Genomic DNA, 27,584 nt, shown 5'->3' with positions numbered 1-27,584 from the left:
GGTTGGCCGCGCCAGGGAGGAGCGGGCGCGGGCGCGGGCAGATCGCTTGCTGAAGATTCTCTGTGCGTTTGCTGTCGCTGCAGCAGCGGACGACCTCCTTAGGGCCAGGCGTCCCAGCTAGGCAAGTCCCGTTGAGCACTCGGTGTGCTTAACCTGAGACCCAAGGTACGACTTCTTGGCGCGGTGTACCGCCGCTTTTCCGTTCGGGAGGTCCCGCTCCAGGCTCTTCGGACCCTCCTGGCGTCCTCATTTGCGTCGGGAAGGGCGGCAGCGGCGCCCGGGTATGGCTTCGGCTGGCAGCGGCATGGAAGAGGTGCGAGTGTCGGTGCTGACCCCGCTCAAGCTGGTCGGGCTGGTGTGCATCTTCTTGGCGCTGTGTCTGGATCTGGGAGCTGTTCTGAGCCCGGCCTGGGTCACCGCGGACCACCAGTACTACCTGTCCCTGTGGGAGTCCTGCCGGAAACCCGCCAACCTGGATATCTGGCATTGCGAGTCCACTCTCGGCAGCGGTGAGCGCCCCCACCCCACCCCCGGTGCCGCGCCCCTTGCTCCCGCGTGGCCATCCAGGGCTCCTCTGCTGCCACCGCCTTTCTGGGAGCCACCTCCCCCACTTTCCTTCGCTCCCCTCCCTTCCTCCTTGCCCTACCTTCTCGGCCCTTGGACCCCAGGACCCTCTTGCTTGTGCCCCTCTCTCGAAGGGGTCCGGGTAGGCAAGACTCCAGAGACCTCCTACGCCCTCTACTCCTCCCTTGCTTATCCCTCCAGTTTTCGAGTAACACGTATGCTATTTTGGGCAATTGTTATCATTGAGGGCGAGAACCATGTGGCTGTGTAAAAGACGCAATGCCTTCCACACCCCCGTTAGAAAAGAAATGGGTAAAACGCTCCAAATCTGTGTGGGTTCTCTGTTCCAACCCTCTAAGAGAAATTTGCTCAAGTTTTCCTAAAGGCCCACATTTCCCCCTATTCTATTTCACTTTACCTGGTGTATTGGCTAGAAACCCTGACTAAGACAGCTGGCTTTTCCCGAGTGAATTTTCTTGTGTGTGTGTGTGTGTGTGTGTGTGTTTCCCCTTTAAATTTTGGGGAGGGATACCGAGAGTCAGGAGAGACTGATGAATTTTCTTTCCTTTTTTGGCGACACCGTTGTTGCTTCTGAGTTGCCTTTCTTTCACTCCCACAGTAAGAAACTCCCCTTTCTTCCACTCCGTTTTCTCTCAGCTAGTTACTCACAGTTGCCTGGAAAGTTGTGCTTCATTCAGCAAGCAGTGAAAATTGTGTGCGGATGGGAAACGGGGTAGAGTAGGCGGTAGCCATTGTGGCTACTAGCTCAAAGGGACTTTGTGGCTTTATTCTCTTCCTGACCCTCCAGTTTTTGTTGTTGTTGTTTGTTTTTGTTTTGTTTTGTTTTTAACCCCATTTCCAGAGTCGCATTCCTAAGAATTTGCCAACTTCCAATTTCTTGCTGAAAACTATTCCTACTTGAATTATGTTTCTTCAGCTGCTGGTGTGTGCACAGATTAAGGAATGTAAAAGGAAGGCTCTGCTGGGTGCTTTTTTTTTTTAATGCTGGCGCTCGGGCTAACACACACACACACACACACACACACGCACAAGCTCACACTCACATACTGACCTGAGAAACTCATTAAATCCCTTCTTGATAGTTTCAAGTCTTTTCTGAGACAATTTTTTTTAAGCTTTGCTGGAAACGTTTCAAGTTCTAATAAAGTTGAAATAGCACAAAGACCACAAAAAAAAAAAATCCGACTTTTCTTTGTCTTACGTTTTTTGTTATAGGAGAAATTAGTTCACTTGGTTAAATTCCTTCCAGAAATTTAATTTTGTGCTTACAAAGGCTTTTTCTTTGCTGTTACCTCAGAATACCTATTGAAGGCTTTCTTTGTTGATTGATTCATAGAGGAGAGGACTGGTTGGCAGCAGGAGGTCAACACTCAGGCTTTCTAATTCTTTCAGGATTAGTTGTTTACAACTGAAGATAAAATAAACCCACAAAACGCCTTTCTTTGGTAACCAGGGGATCCAAATAAACTTTGGAAAAAATATCTTTTCTTTCTTCCTTCAATAGAAATGGAAATTTATGTAGGAATGCCAGCTTCAGCAGATCTCCTTAGCAACGTGAATCTTTTGCCCCCTTCACTCTGTCTCCTGAAATAATAGCCCTCTGATTGCATAAAGACTTTTCAGATAGGTTGGAGAAACCAGCTTCAGCTCCCATTTGCTTTTTAGGCTATTATCCTTTTCTCTTGGCTTGGAATGTGGGGAATGGAGGAAAGGCAGCTTCAGTTTGTTTGCTAATCTTTCCTTAATTGCCTCCATACCCATTGATTTTAGCTACAAAGAAATTTGTAACTGGACCAAAAAAAAAAAAAGTAAAAGAACAAAAAAACCAAAGATTTCAGCTGGACAAATACGGAGACATAAGCTTAATGCAAATATGGTGTCCATAGGACTGTGGAAAGGGAAAATCAAAGGCCAGAACGCTTTCTGAGCACCCCCCACCCTGTACCCCAGCCTAGGCCCCTTATTCTATCTCCCTGTACTTCAACTTGGGTTCCTTGGCTTCAATTTGCTTGAAAAAAAATAGTTTTCTGCCCCTCTAAAAGATAACAAGATAGGTTACAAGTGAGGTGGTTTGGTTACAAGTTATGTGGAAGTTCTTGATTTTGTGTGTTAGCAGAAAAGTTGTGAAGGGAAGGGCCAAAACACAGAAAATTGCTATGGCCACTTAGAAAATGTGCTCCTAAAAATGTTATATGGGCTTGAAGCTTCTATCAAGCAGTGTTTTAAGACAAAGAGGGACACTAGGATCAGCTCAGGAATGCTGTTCTTGTCTGTTCCAATGGTGGGCAGCTTATTTAGTCTGTTCGCTGTACAGAGTAGCAGAGGGATAGGAGCAAAATGTCTTTCTGAAGATTTTTAAAGATTGACTTCATTCTCTCTGGAAAATCAATTACTTTGGGAAAACCCACCAAGGACAGTTTTACTTCGCCAGGATCTTCAGGGCTTAATTAAAAACCTTTGTTTTAATTAGTTCAAGAAGGAAAATTTCTGGAATGTTTTTCTTCTGAAAACAACATTCCCTACTTAGGCCCAGTTTGTACTGAAACTTTCCCCTAAGCCATGATTTCAAACTTGCATTTGAATTTTGGTACCAAATATGCCTCATTTGCTGTTGATAACTGGTTTTGTGGTTTTAAGCTAGTGCAGAGCCATGCCTCTTGTGTCCTGTTTTATTGAAGGTTGCGTCAGCACTTCTAGTATAAAGCAGTAATCTGGTTGTCAGTCAGCCAGAATGCTTTTCACTAGAGTCTCAATTCGCGATATGAAGGACAGCACTGGCATTATCTTTGCTTGTATGGTTTCTAGGAAGACAAATGGGAAAAGGGAGAATTGGCTGTCACTGATAGTTGGGTAGGGGAAGTTTGGAATATGCAGTAATCACATGGCTGCCTGCTCCAGAATTTTTTTCTAATGATGATTTTACCCGGGACATTGGTACAGCATTTTAATATGTCTTCAGTCCTATTTAAAAATTTTACAATGTTTAACCACTGCTTCCTGTTTAGTTTGATAACTTTTCCCCTAGGATACAATAGTTAGGGTTTCATAGCCATAGCAATTACAAGAGAATACAGGATTAAGGTTCCCTAAACTCCATATCAAGAAGTTGTGTAATTCCTAGGATGATTTTATGTTTCTGCTAAAAACAATTAATATGTAACTACTTCCCATGAAGCAGATGGCTTTTTACTGTCTGTTTTTTGACTCAGCAAAATAGAAAACATAGGTGACTCAATAAACAGGTTTAACTAAGAGTGATTTGGGCCTATAACAAGGGCGTGTTTTAACCATTTTTCTATCAACAAAACACTTGATCAAATAGTACCCTTTTCAAGGAATATTAATAGCATCATGGGTGCACTTCTCTAAGAATAAGCTACACTTGTAGCATGAGTTATTGGTAGTTTTGAAATGACAGGACACTATGTACTAAAACAGGTGAATATTATTATTTTCAGTTGACAGAAAGCTCTTTCAAGAGTGCTTATATGTAGCTCATGTTTTTAACTTCAGTATAAAAATTCCCTTTAAAAGGAATTTATGACTAAAACTATCTGAGGTGTAATTTAAGATAAATGGAACTGTCTGAACACCTGCAATTCCTAGAAATTCTAAGATACCGTGATTCCAAGTTCAGGTTCATGTCATCTTTGAATATTTTGAGATTACACCTTGATTTGGAAATGGAATTTCATCAGAAAATCTCACAATATGATTTGGTCCAGGAAGGTTTAGGTGCTCCCAGAGATGAGTTGACACTGATAAATGTGTTTACAAATAGCAAGCTGCCTACTTACTACAAGTATACCCCCTTCCAGTTTCTTTTATGAGAACATCATCAGGGAAAATGCACTAGTGGGTGGAAAAAGTACCAGCACTAGCTAGCACCTTAACTAATAAACCAAAGAAAACCCAGGATGAATTAAATCAAACTATTCATGATGATTTTTTCCTTTAAGGTCTTCTTGGATTTCAAATTCACTAAAGGATATTTTAATTTGTGGTCAAGAAGAATCCTTCTTTTGCTCAGACTCATGGAGAGATTATAGTCTCCAGGGAGTCCCCTAGTGGAGTCTATTGGCAACAAATGGGTTTTGATAGGAGTGTGAAAACTGGCAAATAAAACAAATGCTGGCATTGCAAAGCAACAAAACCACAACAAGCAAACAAAAACTTTTCTCAAGCAAAGGATCTTTCCTGTTGAAAAGAAATGAATTTCAAGATTTTGTTCATTTTGTTTATTAATTATACAGTTTAGAGAGACCAATAGCTAATATTTCTGGTTTCTATTAATGAAAGTGTTTGTAGGTATTTCAAAATAAGTCTCCACAATAATCTTCTGTATGGACTATGATAAATTATAGCATAATCTAGTGGTAGGACAAAGTGCTATTATGAAGAACACATGGGACTTCAGCTCCCTTCTGGCCAGAACTTGGCCACTCACTGATCAGCTTAGCATAGAAACTGTAAGGCTTCCTTCTGAACTTAACACCAGCCAGGGCTGGCATGTAGATTGTGTTTTTAGTAACGTGTACTGTGAGCTGTCCTCTGTATAATGTATTTTGTAATGTATTTTTCTCATCTACCAAAGGATGAATCAAATAAAGTTATTTAAATAGTTTGGCTCTCATAAACTTATTTAAAGAAAAAAAAAAAAAAGAAAATGTTCTTAACTTCTTCAGATGGCACGTCATGAAGTTTAAATACATGAAATATTGTTTTTCTTTCATATTATATCTTTAGAAAAGTAAGCTCAATGTTATTTTTCAATGCAAGTAATATTTCCTTTTACATTGGATAGTGAAATAATTGTTTTTGTATCAGAATTAAATATTGGTCTGAATTAAATATTGGTTACATAGCATTTAATAAAGCCCCTGGTAGATCATGGCCAGAGAACTATTATCTTAGTAGCTACATTTTAGTCAATAATATTAAAGGCCAAATACCTCACTTACTTCCAGTGTCATATTAATGTCTGTAATGTTTCACAGAATACTATGGACTTTCGTAAGTTTACAGGCTCTCAATTTGTGATAAGAGATGAGCATTTGCTCATTTCACTAGTTCAAAAAACCTAACTCTACCAACATTTAGTTGTATAAAATAGGCATACTGTGGAATACTGAAGGTAAGGAATGCACATAGAGCATAATGAGCCTAACTTGTCCATAACCCAGATATCTGTGGTCATAGCTGAGCATGACTTTTACAGTAAGGGACTGGGATATTAATTCTGTAGGATCCTGTTCTAAATCCTTTTGCTCAAGGGTTTGGCACTTTGATGGGAAAGATTGATAGGCTTGTCTTGCCTCCAGAGCACTTGCAGGCAGTCTTTTTAGCATGGGGATCTCAGGATAATTAGACTGGTTACCTACCAAGTGAGAATTTTAATTGAGCTATCTTCTCTGTGAACCAGCTGGGAAGTCTTCTAGCTAGCTTTCCTATTACATTATATTGGTTACACCTAGCCACATGGCTAGCTAAGATTTAAATGGAGAGTTGGACTCCACTTCTCAATGATATTCACTAATATTAAAGGCCAAATACCTCACTTACTCCCAGTGTCATATTAATGGCTGTGTAATGTTTCGAAGAATACTATGGACTTTCGTAAGTTTACCAGGCTCTCAGTTTGTGATAAGAGATGAACATTTGCTCATTTCACTAATTCAAAAAACTGACACAATCTAGTTATACATCTCCAAAATCTTTATTGCCTTTGAAGAGCAAAGAAAACTACTTATGTAGCTTTTGCACTTGATTTTTCTAATGCATATATAAATAACCCGTGGCTAGTATCCTAAATACTATCCTTAGCCAATACATGGCTTCAATGATTGGTCACTTCTAAGAATTTAGAATTTATTTGGGTAGGATGAGATGAGCATAAGAACATAAATGCAAATATGGGTGGGGAGCTAGATAGGTACATATAGATACAGCCATCTTTGCTCTTTGAGTTCATAGGACCAAAAATCAGGCCCATTAGAAATTGGTTTAAATATTTCATGTCAACGGCACTGACAGATGAATCTACCACTCTTCAGATTATTAGATCATCTCTCTTGAAAATTAGAGAAGGGCACTTTAACTTTTGCTGTTAGATTTATATTGGATTGGGGAAAACTAACTAGTAAATACTTGATTTTCTTTTCTTTTGGAATCTTTGCCACATAAACAACATATAACCCCACATATAAAGTGCAAATATATACAAGAATGAAGGACATTTGTGATCTCTCAAAGAACCAGGAAAACATATGTGGACCATTTTAGTTTGTCAGCATGATTACTAACTGTTGTGAAGTTTAAACTGATAATTTAAGGAGTCATTTCTGTACAGTGTCACAAACTTTGCATATAGACAGTCTTTTTGTTAAACTGTTTGTCTATTAGAAAAAAATGTAGGAAAAATAGAAGATGAAATCTCCTCAATTCTCTATTATTTGTATCAAAACAGGCACTAAACCTAAAATTCAACTTTTTTTTTTAACAAGAGAATTTCTTGATGCCATATTTAAGACTTCTAAACCAATAGTCACCAAAACATTGCTATAGTCTATTGAGAATAATACTGGGAGACTATTCCTAGCACCATCTCCATTTTCTTACTGTCTTAGAAAGCACCACTAAGTTGACCTCACTAATTCATTGAATAGCAAGGGGTAGATCCTTATCTGAACTTAGCCAGTAAGTCTTCTGTACTATGTAGGGAGACTAAGTGGTTGGTGAAACAAATGATACAATTTAAGCTAATGAAATAAGTTTAAAACTTGCTGAAAATGAAGCAGTAGAAGTTCTACCCTGGGAAGTGAGAAACAAAGAGCTTTCTGAGAGATTAGCTCATCTGTTTTATTCTCAAGTATTTACTCCTGCATTATATAATGTATGTGTGTGTCTATTTGAAGATCTTCCTTCTTTTTTAATGTTATTAGCTGTTTTATATGTTATTTTCAAAGCTTATAGTGGCTAGAAGGGTGTCCATTCTGTGGGTTTTCAGCTTCCAGCTTTTTCCAAAGAAACCCAGGTATTTTGTCTTTTTCAATTTTCTGTGCTTGTTTTTCAAGAGAGGGATTCTCTTTGTTGCTATGGCTATATTGGAACTTGCTCTGTAGCCTAGTCTGGCTTGGAACAGAGAGATCTGCCTGCTTCCCTGAGTGCTGCAATTAAAGGCTTGTCCCACCACAAGAGTCCTCTCCTCTCCTCTCCTCTCCTCTCTCTTTTTCCCTCTCTCCCCCTCCCCTTCCCTTCTCTCCTCCTTCTCTTCTCTTCTCTTCTCTTCTCTTCTCTTCTCTTCTCTTCTCTTCTCTTCTCTTCTCTTCTCTTCTCTTCCTCTCTCCCTCCTTCCTTCCTTTCTTTTTCTTTTGTTTCTCTTTTAAGAATTGAATGGAAAAAGCCTTCAGTTTACCAAACCTAATAAATCTTTGAACAAATACTCCTTAGTAGTTACTATTGAGAAGTAGCAGTGCTTGCTAGCTAATAGCATCATCAAATGCCAGTGAAAGTTTTCTCATACAGCACATGAAGATACAGCAGTCATTTGGCATGATGTTGGCTTTCTTTCTTTGTAAGTGCTAAAACATGCTTTAATACCAAGGCTCTTTGCTAAGCACTGTATATAACAGTTTTATTTGAGAGGAAACACCATATGTTACAGCACTCAGATTTTAAATTATATTTCCAGAGATTTCTAATATACAACTATGTGAACTAGCTAAGAGGTCCTTTTGTTAAAGAAAATGGATATCTATTTTTTTAAAACTAGTAAATAACAGCTTTAAGGGTTTGAATAAAATTGTCATGATTGAACATGAGGAATTCACCTGCTACTGAGAACATTTTTTTTTTTAAATATATTACCTTGGTGTTTTTAGTTCCTAATGATAGAAAGGAATTTACAATAATGAGTTATCTTTCAAAGTTGTCATCAACATAATTTAATTGAAAAGTTTTGTTATAAATATATCCTACAATTAAATTAAATTGGTCAGATACATTTGTTAGATAAGAGTGGGTGAAAGTACTCAAATTTATTTAGGTAGATTATGGAGAATTTGGGGAAAGCTTATGAGGAGTGAATAAAAATGATTTTTATTATTTGATCTACTGAGTGACTTTCACTAAAATTATGCATTTCATTTTAAATAATATAATTTCCTCCTATTAAAGATAAAAGATTAAAGATAAAAGATAAAGATTAAAGATAAAATAGAGGTGGGTACTAGTCAAAAAGATAAAAATAGAGGTGGGTACTAGTCAAATTTTATTGTGATTTTACAAGTTTGTAAAAATTTATATTTCAATTTCCAATGAGAATTTTAGAAAATGGTAAATAATTTATTATTATAGCAATATATTATATTAATACATTAAGTTGAATCATACATTATATTTAGAGAAATACTGTTCATTCAAACAATAGAACCATAATTTTAAAATAAAAGTGCATTTCTTTTTATTGTATCTACTTTTGTGAAATAGGAACAATTTTAAGTTCAGAGAGATATATAATTGAACTTAGCAAACAAAATAAACATGTATCCTCATTAAGATTTTCCTTTCTTGGAAATCATTAATGAATTTTGACTATGAATTTCCCTGTGTGAAGACAGTTCTCCAGCTGGTCAGTTGTACCATAGGCTATAGAATTTTCATAAAGTACTACTAACTTCTAACCAGTCTCACGTATTACACTGCTAAAAATAAGTCAGCACAATTCTGTAGAATACTAATGTATTTATAGACAATGGAAAGTCTGATGCTTGTGAGTAAAAATACCTTGAAAGAAGACTCAAATTTAGTTCCTGAACTGCATGTTAATAATATTGAACTTAATAGTATAATACAAGGGGCTTCCTGATTTTTGTTCTGTTACTGTGGAAGGAAATACTTAGTATGTATGCATTTTTGCTTGTTTACTTTTGCTTTTGTTTCTGTTAGGAAAAGTACACAGTTGTTTTAGGTTGTTGCTTCCCTAAGTTCAGTTCCAATGTCTCCAGTGTATTCCTTTATCATTTTTGCCCATATACTCTTGAGGGAATGTGATAAGTAATATGGCAATATTTCATTTTGTATGTTATCTGGCCATGTGAGCCCTCACCCATTTTATACACTAAGAATGTTAAGAATTGTATCAAGATTGATTATCACCTGTTCTCTCAGATCTTAGGAAAAGAAGTACAGATTTGCAATCAGCTACCCTAATATTAAAGAGAAGACTACAGTGTTTAAATCAGTGCCATAGGCCACTGATGTTCTATAGAACTGCTTTTTATATGTACTGTTCCACTACAGTATCACATCATAATTTACAGAAATTTGTAAAGTGAATACAGAACTATTACTCTCAGGGTTTTATACTTTATCTGACCCAGTTCTATGAGGTATTTAACTGGAAAGAAAAACGAAGATCAATATAGAGATTAACTGATAGTAAAAACTTAAAACATATGACTTTCTTTTTATAAGAAGTAGACCTGAAAATTACAAATGTTACTATCTTTTAATGTACCTTACAGACATTGACTGTAAGGTATCACTTTTTTTTTCTTTTTTCTTTTTTTAACTAAAATACTACTGAGGTAAAACTGAGTATTTTGGTCACTTGTTAGTGAATTCCTTTTATAATTGCTCGGATTTTGCATGCATTTGTGCTAAATCCAATTTTTAGATGTTGGTTGAGAAATAAATATTATAAACCCCAACCTGTTACTTTAATGACCTAAGTATACATAAATCCTTTATACTTTTGTTTTTAATTCTTGACATCATAGTATTGTTCCTAAAGAGAAAAGGGAAATGTTAACTACTTATCCATGACTTTAAGATCCCCTCTTAGCCTTGTCCTTTGGATTCGAGGCTTCTATTGGTACACAAAGCAAAAGCTCTGTTCTTAGCTCCAAAGGTTCAAACAGACACTTATAAAGCATACTGGACCTCCCTGATTATAGTAGCCCTTCATAATCATTGTTTATGCTGGTGAATTGAGTATTATCTGACTGGGAATGTAAAGTTTAAGTCCTAGGCAAACACTCAGCCTGAATGAATCCTTGCCAGTGGACATGATGACAATATTTAAAAACTTGGCACTCTCCACCAGGAATATAGTCTTGCTTTTCCAGTTCAAAGCCATGGCTTCTGGCCAGGACAGTGACAATCATGGCCCATTCCTAGTATCTCTTGGAAAATTAAATAGCTTTTCTGTTTGAGCTGTAACTCTGGTTGCAGACCAAAAGGAAGGGTAAGAGTATCACAGTAACGATGGTATTGTTTTTCCTTGTTGACTTTGAGTCTAGAGAGATGTTCTGCATTAGCCATAAAGCCATCACTAAAAATTAATACAGGCAATCTAGTAGAAAACCCAGAAGTGCCTCTGTTTATTTGCTTTTTAATGTCTTTCGTGGCCTGCAAGATGTTCCTTTCCTAGTTGCTAGTCTCTCTTAATCGTGTAGTTTTCCTGTGTCTACTACTGCATTTTTGCATTTTTTTTTTCTATATGAAAGGAAATACCATTGTTTGAGAACATTCAACCTTATGTGAAATTAGGAATTCTTATTTTGTTTTTTTTTTCTTCAGATTTGTATGAGTATCACTTGGTAATACAGATTTATTCCATTTAATTGTTATGTGATTTCAGTTGTTTGATTAGGCTTTGCTTAGGAGAAAAAGAATAACATTTGAAAATGAAATAGACCATAGTCATATAACAGTCCAAGACAAGGTAAAAACCATCCAACCAGCCTACCTCTTTTTTTTCTTTTTTCTTTAATGTTTTTACATTTATTTGGGGTGTGTCTGTGTGTGTGTGTGTGTTTTTCTGTGTCTCTGTATGCACAATTTTGTATAGCCAGTGTGCTTGGGGAGTAGGTGTATTTTCAATCAGATGTGATTCAGGGATTGAACTCCGGTCCTCAGGCCTGGCAGCATGTGCCTTTACTTGCTGAGCTATCTAGTTGGCCCACCATTCATTTCTGTAATATATTTTTATTAGCATCTGTTCATTTACTTGTTATGTGTGGCCACTTTTGCACTATGTCATAGTTAGGCAGGCACAACAGAGACCAATGCCCTCAAGGCTGAAAATATTGATTTGATTTTTTTTTTTTCAGAAAATTTACTGAGTGTTTTTCCTAGTTTGTCTTTACAAAATGCAAATAAATATGTGACTTGGGTCTTTGGAGCTATTAAAAAGTTAGATGATACTGGTCAAGACTATTTCTTGTCTGATTTTGAGTTAAAGTAAAAATAGTATAAATAGTGCCGTTTAACCTATGTTTTAGGAACATGGAAGAACTTAGCAGGAAAAACAGTAAGTTTGTATTGAGACTTTTAAGGAGGTGGCTATTTAGTTTTATCTTTATTCGAAGACAGCTAAAATTTCCCTTAAAGTGATAATTACTTTATAACAGTAATAATCCAACGAAAATTATCCATGATGTAGCTGTTTAAACATCAGGTGTTTTATTGATCTGTGAATGCAACAATGGATTTTGCTCTTTTCTTTTTTTTTTTTTTTCTATTTATTGTTTTGGTGTAATTGCACTGATTTTTTTTTTTTAATTCAGAAGTTTCAACTTACAAGCTTCCATTATGTCAAATAATGTACAATATATCAAGTTTTCCAAAGTAATTTAGAGGCTTCCAAGTACAAGGATTATTCTTTCGGCTTTTAAATTTAAAGCCACATGCTGTTGGAGAATAAAAATGCCATAATATAGCTATCCTTTTAACTTCTAGTTGAAAGCCAGATACACTTTTGTTTGAAGTTATATGGCTTTGTTACAAATAGATGCATTAAAATTGCTCTCTACTTTCTTGTGATTGCTCCTTATACTTTGAAATCTGTGGATCTGTTTTATGTATTTCTTTTCTGATGACTGTTCAGGTTCTAGTTGAAAGCTAGTGAAACATCCAGAGCTTTTTGGAGGTAAGGATGTGGAACAGGGTGTTCAAGAATCAATAGAAAAAGAATGACTTTAGGGTTTCTCTCATAAACCTGTCTCATATTTAAGCACTTGAGAAGCTTTGAAGGATAATTTCAGGGGCAAGCATCAAAGTATTATGGGTTATGGACTTTGAGCAGAATGCATTGCAGATGCAGTTTAGCAATTGATTAAAATCTATTTGCATTTCCTGTGCATACATTAAATTGAGCAGAAGAGGCATTTTGGGATTTTCATTCAAATTACTATGCTGTAGTGTGTCAATCCCTATTATATCCTTTATGTGATAGTTCCTGATCTATATGTATTTTATAAATTCATCTGTCTTTTTATTGACTGAAACATTCATCATTTTTCTGTTATACCATGGCTACATCTTTATAAGACATGGTAAACTGTCATCAGTGAGGGTTTTTTTTTTTTTCACTCAATCAAACATGCTAAGTGATCAATATAGCTTTACATGTTCTTGATTAAAGAAAGGAGCTAAGCAATCATTTAGAGTTTGTCTGACTCTCTGAAATTCCCTACTTCAGAAACCATTTTGGTGATGGTGATTTCAGACACATGAAATGAAAAAAAAAAAAAAAAACTATCAAACCTTTCTGATGGGAGTTGACTGGGAAATTGTTTTAGCAGTGAGGGAAAAGAATTTAAAAAACTGTTTTCTTGAAACATATAATAATGAGATGATTTTCAGAGACTTAAAGGAAAGGCACAGAATTGTTAATATCATTTATGAACAGATTAAACTAAATTAGTCATGGGACTAGATCTTGTCAGTAGCTCATGTAGTAAGAACGCTATTGACTAAGAAAAGGCAGAAGGGGAGTTTCTTGGTGATGAAAATATCTAAAATATACATCTGAATGGTGGTTATATACAATTTATCCTTGTCCTTATTTTCTATACTTAAAATTTGTTAACTTTATAGTTAAATGCAATTTTTAATCTTAATATTGAAAAAAAGTAGGTCATAGAGGTGGACACTCAATTTAACATTTGAAGATCCCATGTAAGAATTGTGGCAAAACTCTGGCCTAAAAACTGCTCTGAGCTTAGCAAAGAAACCATTTCTTAACAAGGACATTAATATTAATTTTTTTCACAAAACATTTCAAACCCCAGAGGATGCTTAGCATGAAAACAAATCACATCGAGAAGTGCTTCAAGGTGAAAGGTGCTGAGCAGAGTTCAGATGATTCTTTGGAGTCATTTTGCTTAAAAAACATCCTTTTCTTTTCTTTCTTTTTTTTTTTTTTTTTTTCTTTTCAGATTGGCAGATCGCTACTCTGGCTTTACTCCTGGGCGGTGCTGCCATCATTCTCATTGCATTCCTGGTGGGTTTGATTTCAATCTGTGTGGGATCACGAAGACGCTTCTACAGACCTGTTGCTGTCATGCTTTTTGCAGCAGGTAAATATATTCATTACATTCAAACCAGCATTAAAGATTCATGAACCTTTCTACCATTCTCCCACCTTATGCATCAGTGTGTGTTTGCTCCTTACATAAAAATTGAAAGGCATTTGTTATATTTTAAGGTAATTTGGCTGAAGGTTTATCTGAGTACCAGTTTTTAGCATGTTAAGCATTTCACAGAACACTGTCAATTTCTAAACTTCTTACTAAAGCATGAATAAATAAAACTTCTTGGGCTGCAAATTTCTTTAGCTTAGTAGTAGAGTGCATACATAGCATGACTTAAGCTCTAGGACAGGGCATGGAGACTAGATTCAATTCTCAGTAATGCAAAAATAAAGACACCAAATTAAAAAAACAAAAAACAAAAAAAAAACCAAAAATACCTTTCACAGGGCTGCTGGGCTATTGCTTTAGAAATTGTAGCAGATGTATTTATCAAATTTGTATTTTTTATTTTTTAATTTTTAAGGATCAGTTCTTCCCTATCTCAACACCTAGCCTCCTGTGTGATCTTAGGGCAATAGCTAGCAGTATTTTTTTTTTTTTAATTCTGAAATGAAACAAGGAAAAAAATTTTTTAAATATATACTCTTAAAAGCATACACATTTTGAAAAATAAGCACCCTTGTATGGAAAAAAAAAAAACATGACAGCTAATGTGAACTATCAAAGTTAATTGTATGAGGGCAGCTGGATGTCTACTACTTTAACAGCCATTATTCTGTGAAGCATATTTTAAATTGAAATCTCAAACAATGTAAACAAAAGACCAACAGCTGTGTTCAAAAGGGGGAGAAGCTTGTGGACTGTTACAAGCCCAGTTCATTATCTGATGTGAGTTGTAATTTTCATTTAGAAGAACATCCTTGAATATATTATTCATTTTGACTCTTAACTAAAATATCCTTGTGGTATCTTCAAAATTTCCTGTCAATCATATCTGATTTGAAGTCTGAAAAATAAGCCCCTGTGACTGTCAATAATGAAGACACTGACAGAACCATCTAGTCTGTTAGATGGAGTTTTAAAAGCTGTTTAAAGTTGGAAGAGATCAAATTTCTCAGGATTTAAAGGATAGAATGAGTTAAACACAAAACCCGAAGTGTTCTACTGCCCCCTGCTGCTTGTGTTCCATTGATAACAAAGAAGACTGATCACAGTGCAGACATCATGAAAGGGAAAATACAAAGGGCTGAACAATAATTTAGAAATATGTCTTATTCCCTTACTTAAATGACCTGCTCAAAATCAAGTAGTGACTGGCAGAGTTGGGACTACAATTGAGGACAGTGAATCTTAAACAAGTAGTTCATTCATTACTGACTTCCTCATACATCCATTCAACTATTTCTGGGATGTCTATTATGGACTAAACATTTTATTAGGACAGCTCTAAAACTGGTGGAAGTATAACCACAAAACTTCTTTTAGCAGACAACAAAAGTGTGACTACATAATATATTTTGAAGTGTTTGTAATACTATAGTATTATTGTTGCCACATGTAATAAGAGTCTCAGTTGGGAATGATACAGTAACAAATAAAAAGCACCCTTAAGATGTATCACTATTTGCTGGCTTATTTCTTGGTTCATTGATTTACCATTGGGTCTTTTCCTGTTTTAGAGTAGAACAATGTAGGTATTTTAATTAGGTGTAAGTTTGTCTTTGAAGATAGGACTTAAAAATAGAACAATGAGATAATAAGTTGAACTCTTTTTTAATAAACTGTTCCCCATAAAACACTATGTTATATGGCTTTAAAAAGTAGAATTGTTATCAGCCATTTTTAGAATAAAAATTTCTTATTGTAGAAGGGCATAGAGATACTCTAGTTATTTTTTTTTAATATTCAATGTTACTGTGAAAACCTAATTACTATTCCATTTAGCAGTTTAGTTACTGCCTAATGAAAACTGTAAAGATGTCCATTGCTGGCACCATCTAGAAATTTGTAGAAAACTAACTAGGAGTTTGTTTCCCCTTTTTTATCCTTAAAATATACATTTTGCCAAATATAGAAACATTTGTGAAAATGAGTCCTGATTATACAAAATATGATAGAATTTAGCAACATAAAGTTAAGAGGTTTGTCCAAAATAAAGTTTTTTATTTAGCTTTAGCTATTACATATTAGTAAATGCTAAAATAATGAGAGGAAACCCTGTAGCAAGATGCATATAGTGTCACTCCATGCACTAAGGCCTAAAATGGGCATTATACTGACAGCTACACTTTAAAAATGTGCATGTCCTCAGATTTAATATTTATCTCTTTGAAAATAATTATAGAAAATCTGTTTTGAAATAACCATTACCTTAATGTTACCTTTTCATATAAGGAAGATTAAACATACTTGTTATTTTATATTTCACAAAATGCCAATAAATCACTACATTTGATTGATTTTTTTTTGGAAAGCATTTTCATTGTACATAGTAATCAATTATTAATATGGATTTATGATATAAAAACTTGGAAAATCTGCATAACTGAAACTAAATGTACTGAAGTAGTTGGCTTACCTCACTTGTAATTTCAGTCATTCTTTAAATGCATATCTGAGAGCATTTCAGTTTTATTTATATTGGCATTTGTGAATATTGTAATTAGATCTGTTAACAAAATGTTTTCTTCATCAAATATCAACAAGCCTTGTACCACCAAGCAGTATTTGTCTCTCTTCATGTAGAGAATGAGATCTATCAAAGGAAATGTCTCTTTGCTTCTGCTGAGATGAACAGTACCTGTATTAAAAAATAGGCATACCAGTCTTCTGTGCTGGTTGATATTCATGGATACTCAAGAATAGTCCTTGAATGACTGGTAAACAACAACTACATTTAGTGGATAGTGTTGTGAGGGAAATCAAGCATGGAAACTACTGTATTTGATTCATGTGATATAACGTCTTTTTTTTCTCATTGAGGCTCAGAAAGAAACAGGTTTCAACTGACCCTAAAAGTTTTTGTTTGTTTGTCTTGAAATATTCTAAAAACAGCCAAACAGATCTTGTTTTTTGGTTTTTTTTTTTTTTATCATCTTTCTTCCTGAAACTCTTGACTTCATGGTGGGCTTGAAATTAACTTGAGCAGCTGCTAACAGAGCTAAAGGTAGCCATCATCACAGTTCATTTAAACCATTGCTTCAGTTTCCAAAACTTTCTTATCCTTTCTAAAAGTCAAGATTTAGATCCAGGTATTATCTCTAATAATACTGTTAATAGTAATAATTAACTGAACACCTGTCTGTGCCACACTTAAGCATATTCTATTTATGATACAACAGCCCTTATTGTTGAAGAACTAAATTTAGCATGGTTAATTAAGCTCCTCTCATCCCCAGTTATCCAAGTACTATGTTGGAGGGCCAGGGATTCTTTTTCCATTAATTTATTTATTCACTTTAAATTCCTATCACAGCGCCCCACTCCCACCTAACTTTCCTCAACATAGCTTTTTACCTTTTTTCACTTCTCCTCTGAGAAGGGTAAAGTACCTCCCACACCCTCCCAGGTATCACCACCACTCTGGCATATCAAGTCTCTGCAGGGTTAGGCACATCCTCTCCCACTGAGGCCAGCCAAGGCAGCCCAGTTGAGGAACAGATTCCACAGACAGGCAACAAATTTCGGGATAGCCCCACCCCCTTATGCACTCTAATTGAAGGTCATATGTTGGGGGCTAGGTCCAGCCTGTGTATAGAGAGCCAGGGTTTTCTATTCAGGGTATCTATATTACATGAAAGACGAAGATTTCTGAATCATCTTATAGGTTACCTGTCACATTAAAAAAAAAAAAAAATCCAAGAAGAAGAAGAAAGAAAGAAAGGATAAGAAGAGAAAAGGAAAAAAAGAAAAGACAGAAAAAATCAGCTTTGCATTTAGTTTTCAAACTAAAATTTTCCCTCTTCTGGCTATCCTAGAAACCTCTTTTTACTTTCTAAATTATTTACTGTAGTCTTTCTTTTATCTCTCCAATAGAGTCTATCCTGAAGATGCAGTTGTTCTATCTCACAGGAACAATACTCCTTTAGGAAGTCAGAAGCTTGAAATGTCATAAAGACCACAAACTGTCTTGTACTAAGCAACTGACCTGACTGAACTATAGCCGACTTTATCCTTTTTGGATAGCTGATAGTGATAGATGTGTTGAGATTCTGATACCTGCCATTCAACTTCCCTCACTAATGACTTAGTGAAATCAAAAAGATTGTCTCCTTGGATCTTCAGTGTCTGCTATTTTACTCTACTGATAATTAGAATGAGTGTTTTCTTTTGTCCTTCATGGATTTTGAATACAAATTAAAGAAAATATTTAATGTTTTGTAATTTAAAATTTGAGTGATATTGCACTAATTCATTATATTACTAAAGATGCTTCCTTTTTGTCATATCTGGAAGAAACCTCCTGTAAGTGATTATATGGAGTGATGGCTCTTTCCCTCATGATCTTGCAGCTAATTTTCATTTCTGAGTTTTCTCTGGTCCATGATTAGAAGCTTGTGTTTGCTACCTCTTGTCATCATCTTAAAAGATATTGTGAAAATGGGCAGTCATTTTAAATCTCTGTTTGACTAAAAATTAACTGAGATTACAAACTAAATGGATGTTCTGCTCACAGGTGTTTAGATACTATGTTACTTTCCATGTGTCAGTATGCTACTATACTTCTGTTAGTGTGTTTTACACTAATTTATTTTATACTTGTACTACTTTCTGAGTTATAAATTTAATTAATCGATAGCCCAACATTCCCTTTGTAGGAAAAATATTTTTATTATCCAAATTACAATTTCCTTTACATGCTATATTTAGGAACCTAGCTGGAAGACCTTCTACCTTTAAGTTGTCTCCAGAGTCTTCCCCTTGTTTGTTTACAGCATGAGAATTGCCTTAGTTGAGGCCACACTTTCTTGTTTTGTAAAAAATAATTATTTAGCTTATGTATGAGTACACTGTCTTTAGACACACCAGAAGAGGACATTGAATGCCATTATGAATGGTTACCATCCACCATGTTGATGCTGGGAATTGAACTCAGGATCTCTGGAAGAGCAGTCAATGCTCTTAACCACTGAGCCATCTCTCCAGCCCCTACAGTTGTTTCTCAAATGACACATTTCAGTGCCTAAATGTGGTCTTCTGTTTTATTTATTTATTTTCTGTTTTTTTCCCTTTTTTTCTGTTTTATTTTAAATTAGTAATTTCTAACTTAATTATGTGATTCTTTCCTTTCCTTTTTTCTAGAATCAAGATGATATTCCTTTCTTAATAGTTTCTTTACCATTCCAACCTTTATTTTTCACCTGTATCTTTTTCTCCCTTACCCCCACTGTCCAGGATGATACATGGACAAGTACTGATCTCTTAGGCCCTGTCTTTTCATCTTTTTAATTGTTCTTGTATACAAGTGTACTGATTCCACTTCTGAAGTAGGAATGTATTCTTTTCTCTTCCTGATTTGGTTCCCACAAAAGTAATCCTTAAGACAATGGACTCTAGGACAAACAATCCTATTGCAGAGTTAAAATAAGGACTACAGTGAGAAACCTAGAAAGTAAAAAGAGCTTCAAAGCACAGCCAGAAGAGAGAGGATTTTCAAATCCATTTTTCTGAGCCAGAAGCAGCTGGATTTTCTTCCTTATTAGAACAAGTTTCGAAACTGGTAGAAAGCACACACTTCAAGATGTCTCTCATTGGAAGCAATGGAAAGCTAGGGTATTTAAACATCAGTTTTTATGAGGTAGAGGCTTTATGAGGTAGAGGCTGTTGGTTTTGCTTAATGGACTTCAGCATTAATTTTCCAGAACTTGTCATCATTTTTCAGGTGAGCAAAATAAATTGAGTTACTAGAGGCAAAGAAATGCAAGTGGTAGCAATTGGAAATCTATTTGCTATGTGATAGAGTGCCAAGGATAAAAGTTTCTGGATGGGGCATTAGCAAGTTCTGTAACAGAAACAAATACCTCAACCAAACCACAGGAAGTACCCAAGACATTTTTCTTAAAATGTTAAAAAAAAAACATTCTCTTAGAAGAAATGTTGAATGTTTTTGTTGACAAACTTCTGATTCAAACTAAAATCAAAATAGTGGGTTTCATGTCTGTGATCTTGGGAGGCAGAGGTGTGAAAATCAGAAGTTCAAGATCAGCCTGTGCTGAAGTCAGAGGACTGATATAACTTCAAGACCAATTGGGCATACACATCACATCAAGTTCACTTTATCTTAAATCTAAGAAAGCAGATAAAACAAAACTAAAATCCACACAAAGGTTAGTAGCTTTAAGTTCCTCTCATATGTCTAGCCATGCAATTTCATAATCATATTTTTCATCACATCTGCAAAAGAAACAAAGAAAGAGAGAGAGAGAGAGAGAGAGAGAGAGAGAGAGAAAGAAAGAAAGAAAGAAAGAAAGAAAGAAAGAAAGAAAGAAAGAAAGAAAGAAAAAGAGAAAGAGAAAGAGAAAGAAGGGAATAAAGTAAATTCCAGCATTTAAAATTCTGAAATGCTCTGTAACTTTCCCAATGTTGTATCGGATGAAGGGCACAGAATACAGCAGACAATGCCCACTATTTTTATATTATATTTCATTGATTGGTGGTAAGATACAAATACAGCATGATGTCATTGTCCTGTACTGCAAATGTTGGTCCTTCTTCCCCCTTGCAGATATTTCTGAAAAGCAAAGAGGCATTTTTCTTTTACTATATATTTTATAAAATGGAGAGAAAAAACTGTTTGTCATTACAGGTTTATATTTTTCTTCAGTTTTTCTATTGCATGCATTTTTTTTTCTGTGGGTCCTGAAAGAATAACACAATTCAGAAAGCTAATTCATTTTAGGGTAATCTTTCATCTTGTTACAACACAAGAAATGTCTAAGCAACCGGTTCTACTAAGTTTCCCATTGAAGCCTTAATGGAATTGTATTTCCACTTGCCCTCTACCAGGAAATTATGTCATTACATTTTACAATAGGGTCTCAGATTTTGCTAAATGAAATACATTGAAATGAAGCTTTAGTGCAGCTTCGGTGAGTACCTTACTCAAGGGACTGGCTGCTTGCTTTTTGAATAAATTCAAGTTGGTTATTACTTCTTTGCTCAAATTCCTCTAGCAGCTACCTATAATGTACACTGGAGTACAAAACCCTAACTCTGGTCTCCAGGTTAAAAACCTAATCAGGAATTGATGCCTGATGGGTTTGTTTTGGGTTTTGTTTGGTTTATTTGGTTAACTTTTTACCTACCTTGTTATCTGAACCAGGCCTGCAGCATTGGCTTCTTCCTTATTTAATCCGTTTCTCCATCATGAATTTATCCCTGTCTGTTCCCTGGACACTCGTCCTGCTATGTTGACCTGTATCTCCATTCAGAATTCATGAATATGCTCCTATCAACTTCCCAGGAGGAAAAAAAAATCCTTTGTGAATGTAAAAAGCATCTCTCAGCTCTTTTTCTGGTCATTATTGGATCTTAGTAGTACTTGCTATTATATTCAGAGTAGACTGACTGATAGACTTGATGCTTTGTTTGTTTGTTTTTTGATACAGACTGCTTCTGTATGGTACAGTATGGCCTCCAGTATTCTCGTGCCTCAGCCTCCTCAGTTGCTGAATGGGATCATAGGCATGGACTAAATGGCCAACTTTCTAGTTTGTACTCATTTACTATTGAACTGTCCATAAATGAGAATAGTAGCTTTGATTCCCTTGTGATTAATAATGCTTTAAACTGTATATCTCAGAAACATGCCAGTATTCATTGAATGGATGAATTCATTAGATATATTTAAAAAATATGTAATCCACACCCCCATTTTAATTGTATCCTGGATACTTTTGCTATGATTTAGTAATGAGAGTAATAAGACAAGCCTTTAAAATGGGGGGAAAAACATGCTAGGTATCTAATGTTTTTTTTCTTTTGTTTTTGTTTCTTGTAATTGATTCATTAGCTTTATGACATTTAAAAGATGATCATTCCCTTTCACCAAGGTAGAAAGCTAACCATTTCTTTTTAATTAGTGCACATTATACCACTTAGTGGTTAGAAATAGATTAAGTGAGGTTATATAATTGTGCTGTAGGCAGAGGCTTAACTGATATAAAACTTTAAACCGAAAGGAAGGTGTGGTTTCTATTTTTGGTGTCAAGAGATTCTCCTTTTTCCTGTTTATCTACTCTCAGAGGTAATGTGGAAGAATGACAGGCAGTTGTAAGCCCAGTGGAATTGTGCAACCAAACAACTACATTTGGAATTCTATCTGGATCCAGATAGTCTTTGCTTTCTGGTTATTCTTACAGAAAGTATTGATTTTGAGGTACTATTCCCTTCATCATAACTTCACCAAAACCTCCTCAGTTTTATGCCAAAGGTAGATGATTACAATGTAGTCTTGCTAGGAGAGTTAATCATATAGGTAATGTGACTCTTAACAAAATTCAGAAGTGTTTAGGCACAAAAGTCTCAGAATGTGCTGAGAACATATGAGGATAGGTCTTAAAATCTGAAGTCCTTTTGTTCTATTTAAATTTAAGAAACCTCTCTCTCTCTCTCTCTCTCTCTCTCTCTCTCTGTGTGTGTGTGTGTGTGTGTTTGTCAACATACATATGTACATACACTGGATCAAAGTTTATTGTATTTGTTCATATTTTTGTCTGTGAATTTATGATCTTTTAATAAAAACTAAACAGTAATCATGTTTAACAAAAATTTTGTTTCTTAAGTCAGGGCTATTTTTAATTTTTTAAAGATACAAAAAGCAAATACTTTAGGGTTTAGAGATACTGGGTTTCTTTTGTAACTATAGCTTTGCCATTGTAATGTGAATAGCATATACCTGAATGAGCATGGCTGAGTAATTTTCAGCCCCATTTTATGTATATCTTTACCTGGATTTTAAATGGAAAACAATCACCTTTCTTGCATGTTAAAGCTAACATAATAGGCAAGTATGGAAAGTATAGCTCATACATTCTAATTAAATTATATAATAGTTGATCCAATAGGAAGCTACATATTTTAAATAGGTGACTTCATCTTCCGTGTAACACACAGTATAGTGACTCTCATATAAAAATACCCACAGGATATATGACACTCTAGTTTTAGATAGTTAAAAGAAACCTTCCCCTTCCTTCCCTTACTGATTAATGGGTTGTTTTCTTTTATTAAATATGACTCATCGTAGTTCTCTTTCATTCCTGAGTTAGAACTAAGAGCCAACTAAGAATTAAGATCTAAAGTTTGTCTCTGCTATAGTAGTCTTCTCGTCCTATCTTTTTTTTTCTTTTTTTTTTTTTTGGATCTCTATTCCTCATTCCTTCATTAATTCTTTTTTGAGTACCTGTGGGAAATATATGTGTATGCAAATATGTGTAAGATATACTAAAAGGATATAATTAGTTGTGGCTTTGTGGCAAAGATGACTTTTGAGTCTCTTAAAGATGAATGGTGTGGACTGTGAGAGGAAAAAGTGAAAGTAGTTTCTCATTAGAGTAATAGAAAAAAAGACATTAAGATTAGTCTTTCTAGAATATTGGCTGAGTCAGATGGTTGTGAACATCATTAAGTTATAGGTTGTTATAGGTTGCTCAGCTTTATCACTAAAAATGTTGAATTCTTCAGTTCCCTAAATTCAAAAATAAATAATGAGGGCTTAAGTCTGCATGGAGGCCACTCTTATTAACTCTATAGATATTATATGAAATACTTTAGTGTAAATAGTACTGTCATTAGTGATAAGTGTACATGTGTTTGCAGAGCAAGAATCACTTTGTATATTCATGAATTAATTTTTTAATAATTTCATTTTTGCTAATATCAACTACAAGTTATTAATAGGGCAATGAGTACTTAAGTAAATAAAGCTGTTAATATTTTAAAAGACAATATTTAGAATTAGAAGTGCTTTAATTTTTTGGCTTATACTTATTGTATTAAAAATTAACTCACTGTTTTGCTGTTTTATTTGCTATAAAATAACATCATAATTTTGTTTGCTTTTTCTTTTTCCAGTTGTTTTGCAGGTCTGCAGCCTGGTTCTTTATCCAATCAAGTTCATTGAAACTGTGAGCTTGAAAATTTACCACGAGTTCAATTGGGGTTATGGCCTGGCCTGGGGTGCAACTATATTTTCATTTGGGGGTGCCATTCTTTATTGCCTGAACCCTAAGAACTATGAAGACTACTACTAAAATCAAGTCTGAAAACAAACACACATATACATACACACAAAAAAAGCATACACTACACACACCACATTACACACAAACACACACACACACACCACATGAAAAAGAGAAACTAACCATCCAACAAAAGATTTGTGTTGACATCTTTTCTAACACTATTTTCTAAAACACTTATGGAGCCTCAAGCAGTTTGCTCAGTTGATTTAATATCCTTGCCTTTGGGTGTCAACATCATAACCAGCTTTTATATCCATTTTAGGGACCTGCACAAATTAAGAATGCTGATTAGATATAGGCATATGCTGCAAACTTCCAATATGCTTATGCCATTTCTCTTGACATGTGAAGGATCTGTATGACAGCAACCATTTTGAGAAGCTAGTTGGAATGAGAATTGCCAGAGTCTCTTATTGCCTGCAGGGAAACAGCTGCCTAAGCAACATGTAAAAGTTCCATTGCTCTGACAACATTTCTTCTGTTGGAGCCCTTATCACCTGTTTATACTGCACAGTGGCTATATTGGTTATTGGTTACTTTGCTTTGGAATTCGAAACTGCCATTTGGGCATCTAATGAGAATCCTAGATATAGCCATTTAATCCTACCTTTAACGCTGTTCTTTTTAATAGCAAATTATACTTTAGCAATTATCATCTCTTGGGAAGGAAGTCAATGTTTGGAGACATGTGTTTTTCATTCTGCAGTTAGAAAATTGAAGGTGTCTGCTTTCCCCTGGGGCAATCAGAAAGAAATGTGCATGAGTTGCTTTTGTACCCTTAAAATCCTTTAAAAATTTTGCAGCAAACAATTGTCCATATGTAACAAGCTTATTCTTCTACACCACAAGCCATTACCATACTGGTAATAAGTTGCTCATTAATAGTCCACATACATGTACCTATCATTCATATAATCAATACTTGCTCTAGTGAAGCAATTTGAACACTAACCTTGTATGCATCAACAGACTCAGTATTCACAGTTACTTACCATACAAAAGTTCATATACCTTAAAGCTTTTGCTCTGTGTTCTCTACTGATTCATTGGAAAGTATTAATAGACTTGCCTAAGAAGTAAAATTGAAATGTTGTTAATCTGAAATTTAATGATTCTTTTATAAGTATTGTAGTTCAAAAGAGAGTAGGAATTAGAATGATCACTTTGTGTAAAATTCATTAAAATACAAGGCTGCTATTTTTGCAAGTATTTTAAATGTCTTCATTTTAAAATAAAGGAATAGTGATAGATTTCTATAAATGTCTAAAAGTCTCAGTAGACGAGTAGTATTCCGTTGTTACCTGGTCCTCTGAAGTTAAATGATGGGCTAACTGATTTGTGCACACAAGTATGATGAATTTATGTTAGGGAAATTATTCACTGACTGTTCCAAGGGAAGAAAACATCAACAATAAGGAATAAGTTTGCAGTTGATCTTTACTGCAAACTTGTGTTAATTCTGTTTATTATACAAATCTGGATAGTTTAAGTATAAACCTATTTTTATATAAAATATACAATTCTGATAGGAAAGTTATAAATGATTATTTTTGTTAACAAAGACATTAAAGCAAGTTTGCTCTCATTTGACCCCCTTGAAGACAGAAACATTGGGGAAGAAAACATTAAAAATGCATCTATTTACTAATATATTATACAATCTACTAAGAACAAGACTGTGTCAATAGTATTTAATAATTTGCTTTACCTCCCAGAGCAGATTTCTGCTTTCAGCTTATCTTAAGAATGGTTGCCAAGAACAACTGTCTTTCCCTGACCTGAAAATGTTTTATTCAAATGTCAAAATAAATTGTGAATTTACTATGGAATCAAAGTAAATATGAATACCTTATTCATTCTTATTTTAGTGGTGATAGACAAACATTATTAAATGCATCTTAGAGATCAAACTTTATGAAAATGTATGATTCTATCAAGAATCATAAGGAACTGAATGGAAAATTTCCAGAAAGGTTTTAATATTATAGAATATTTTGAAGCCGCTTTCTTAAAATCAAAATCTGGGATAGGTTCTCTTATAAACTTCATTGCATATTGTGAGAACAGAATGAGGAATGTGATATTTGGATAGGGATTTCAGCTACAGACCACAGCCTCTTGTGAGAGGATCTCTTTATTCTTGAATAAGAGGAGATCAAAACTTTGGTGCTGGCATCAGTGAGGCTTGTTGAAGGATACAGTGTGCAATTAGACCAACATCAAGAATATTATAGAGGTTCCATTCTCTGTCCACATGGCAAGCCAAAAAGTGATAGGCTATGTTACAGGTTGAAGCACAGATATTTGTAATCTACTGAAAAAATAGATTCCTTCTGCAATTTTCTCCCTTCCCAGTTAAGGAGCCCTAAACTACATTTTTACCATATTTGGAACTTTTTCATTACTAAGAAAGCTTAGTACAGTGGGGAAATCATTTTTTCTTGTCCAAAGGAATATTGTGTCTATCTAAATAAACACAAGTGATAATTTCAGCTATAGTAGCATCATTTCTTCTAGCTTTAGGTTGGATTGGTGTTTTCTTAAACAGAGTTGTTAGTCATGAACCCATCCATGGTTAACTTAGAGAGATGATATACACACACAGAAACCCTAACAGTATTCAGCAGGGCTAGCTATTCAGATTTCTTGCACAAGTATTTAGCTTTTTGTAAGGTCAACATGTAAATTTTAAAGACAAATATAGAGAGACTTATGTGTTTGAAATATAAATGATATATATGGATTAGCATGTACCTGTATATTATTAAACATGCAGTGAACTGACTGGTAAGTGATTGTCTAATTGTATGGCTAGCAATGTAATTTATTCAGACTGTATTTTTGTACAGAGCAGCGCACACTAACCTATGCCTCTGTTTCCTCCTTAATGCCTAAAACTGTGCCTAGAAATTTCATCTGTCTTAAAGAAAATAAAATATATTCCATGCTGTTTTATGATATTAGTTTCTTTCCTGCTATTCTCTATTTATTATTTTTAAATATCTGACATGTTTACTACTTAAATATGAGTTTATGTTATCCTGGTTCTTTTTGTTTTATTTTATTTTATTTTATTTTATTTTATTTTCACGTAGAAGTCATCTGGGGAAATCTGTTTGTCACTCCAGTGATGCTTGAGTGTGCAGTCTCATTATCTGTTCTTCATTTAATGATTTTTGTAGTTGACCTAAAGTTATCTATGTGGAAAAAATTAAAAAAAAAAAAGTGGTTTCACTAACAGTGCTCTCACTTTGTGTCTTCTTTTTTGTGTAAACCTATTAGAGAAAAATTTCTAGATTGCATATCATGAGTTCATTTTCTATATTAAAATATATTTAAAAACTGCATAGTGCAACATGTGTATAGTTTTATTTTCAAATCATTAGTATTTATTGCATAAAGCAAAGGATTTCATAGTGACATCTTTGTTCAA

The 27,584-nt window shown here is 34.8% G+C and overlaps 1 protein-coding gene across 1 annotated transcript; it reads left to right on the top strand.

Annotated features, from left to right (window-relative positions):
* On the top strand, nt 1-27,477 carry Tmem47 (transmembrane protein 47). The gene is made up of 3 exons (XM_021153686.3): nt 1-509; nt 13,809-13,949; nt 23,979-27,477. Exons 1-3 carry the CDS (start codon nt 284-286, stop codon nt 24,155-24,157), a joined length of 546 nt encoding a protein of 181 aa, XP_021009345.1. The 5' UTR covers nt 1-283; the 3' UTR covers nt 24,158-27,477.
* Nucleotides 27,478-27,584: the final 107 nt, after the last annotated feature.

Source organism: Mus caroli, unplaced genomic scaffold (genome assembly GCF_978045245.1).
Source record: "Mus caroli unplaced genomic scaffold, Mus_caroli_1 scaffold_5, whole genome shotgun sequence".
In the NCBI taxonomy this organism is placed as follows: Eukaryota; Metazoa; Chordata; class Mammalia; order Rodentia; family Muridae; genus Mus; species Mus caroli.
Note: the sequence above shows the minus strand (reverse complement) of the source record. Positions and strands in the feature narration are given on the sequence as shown.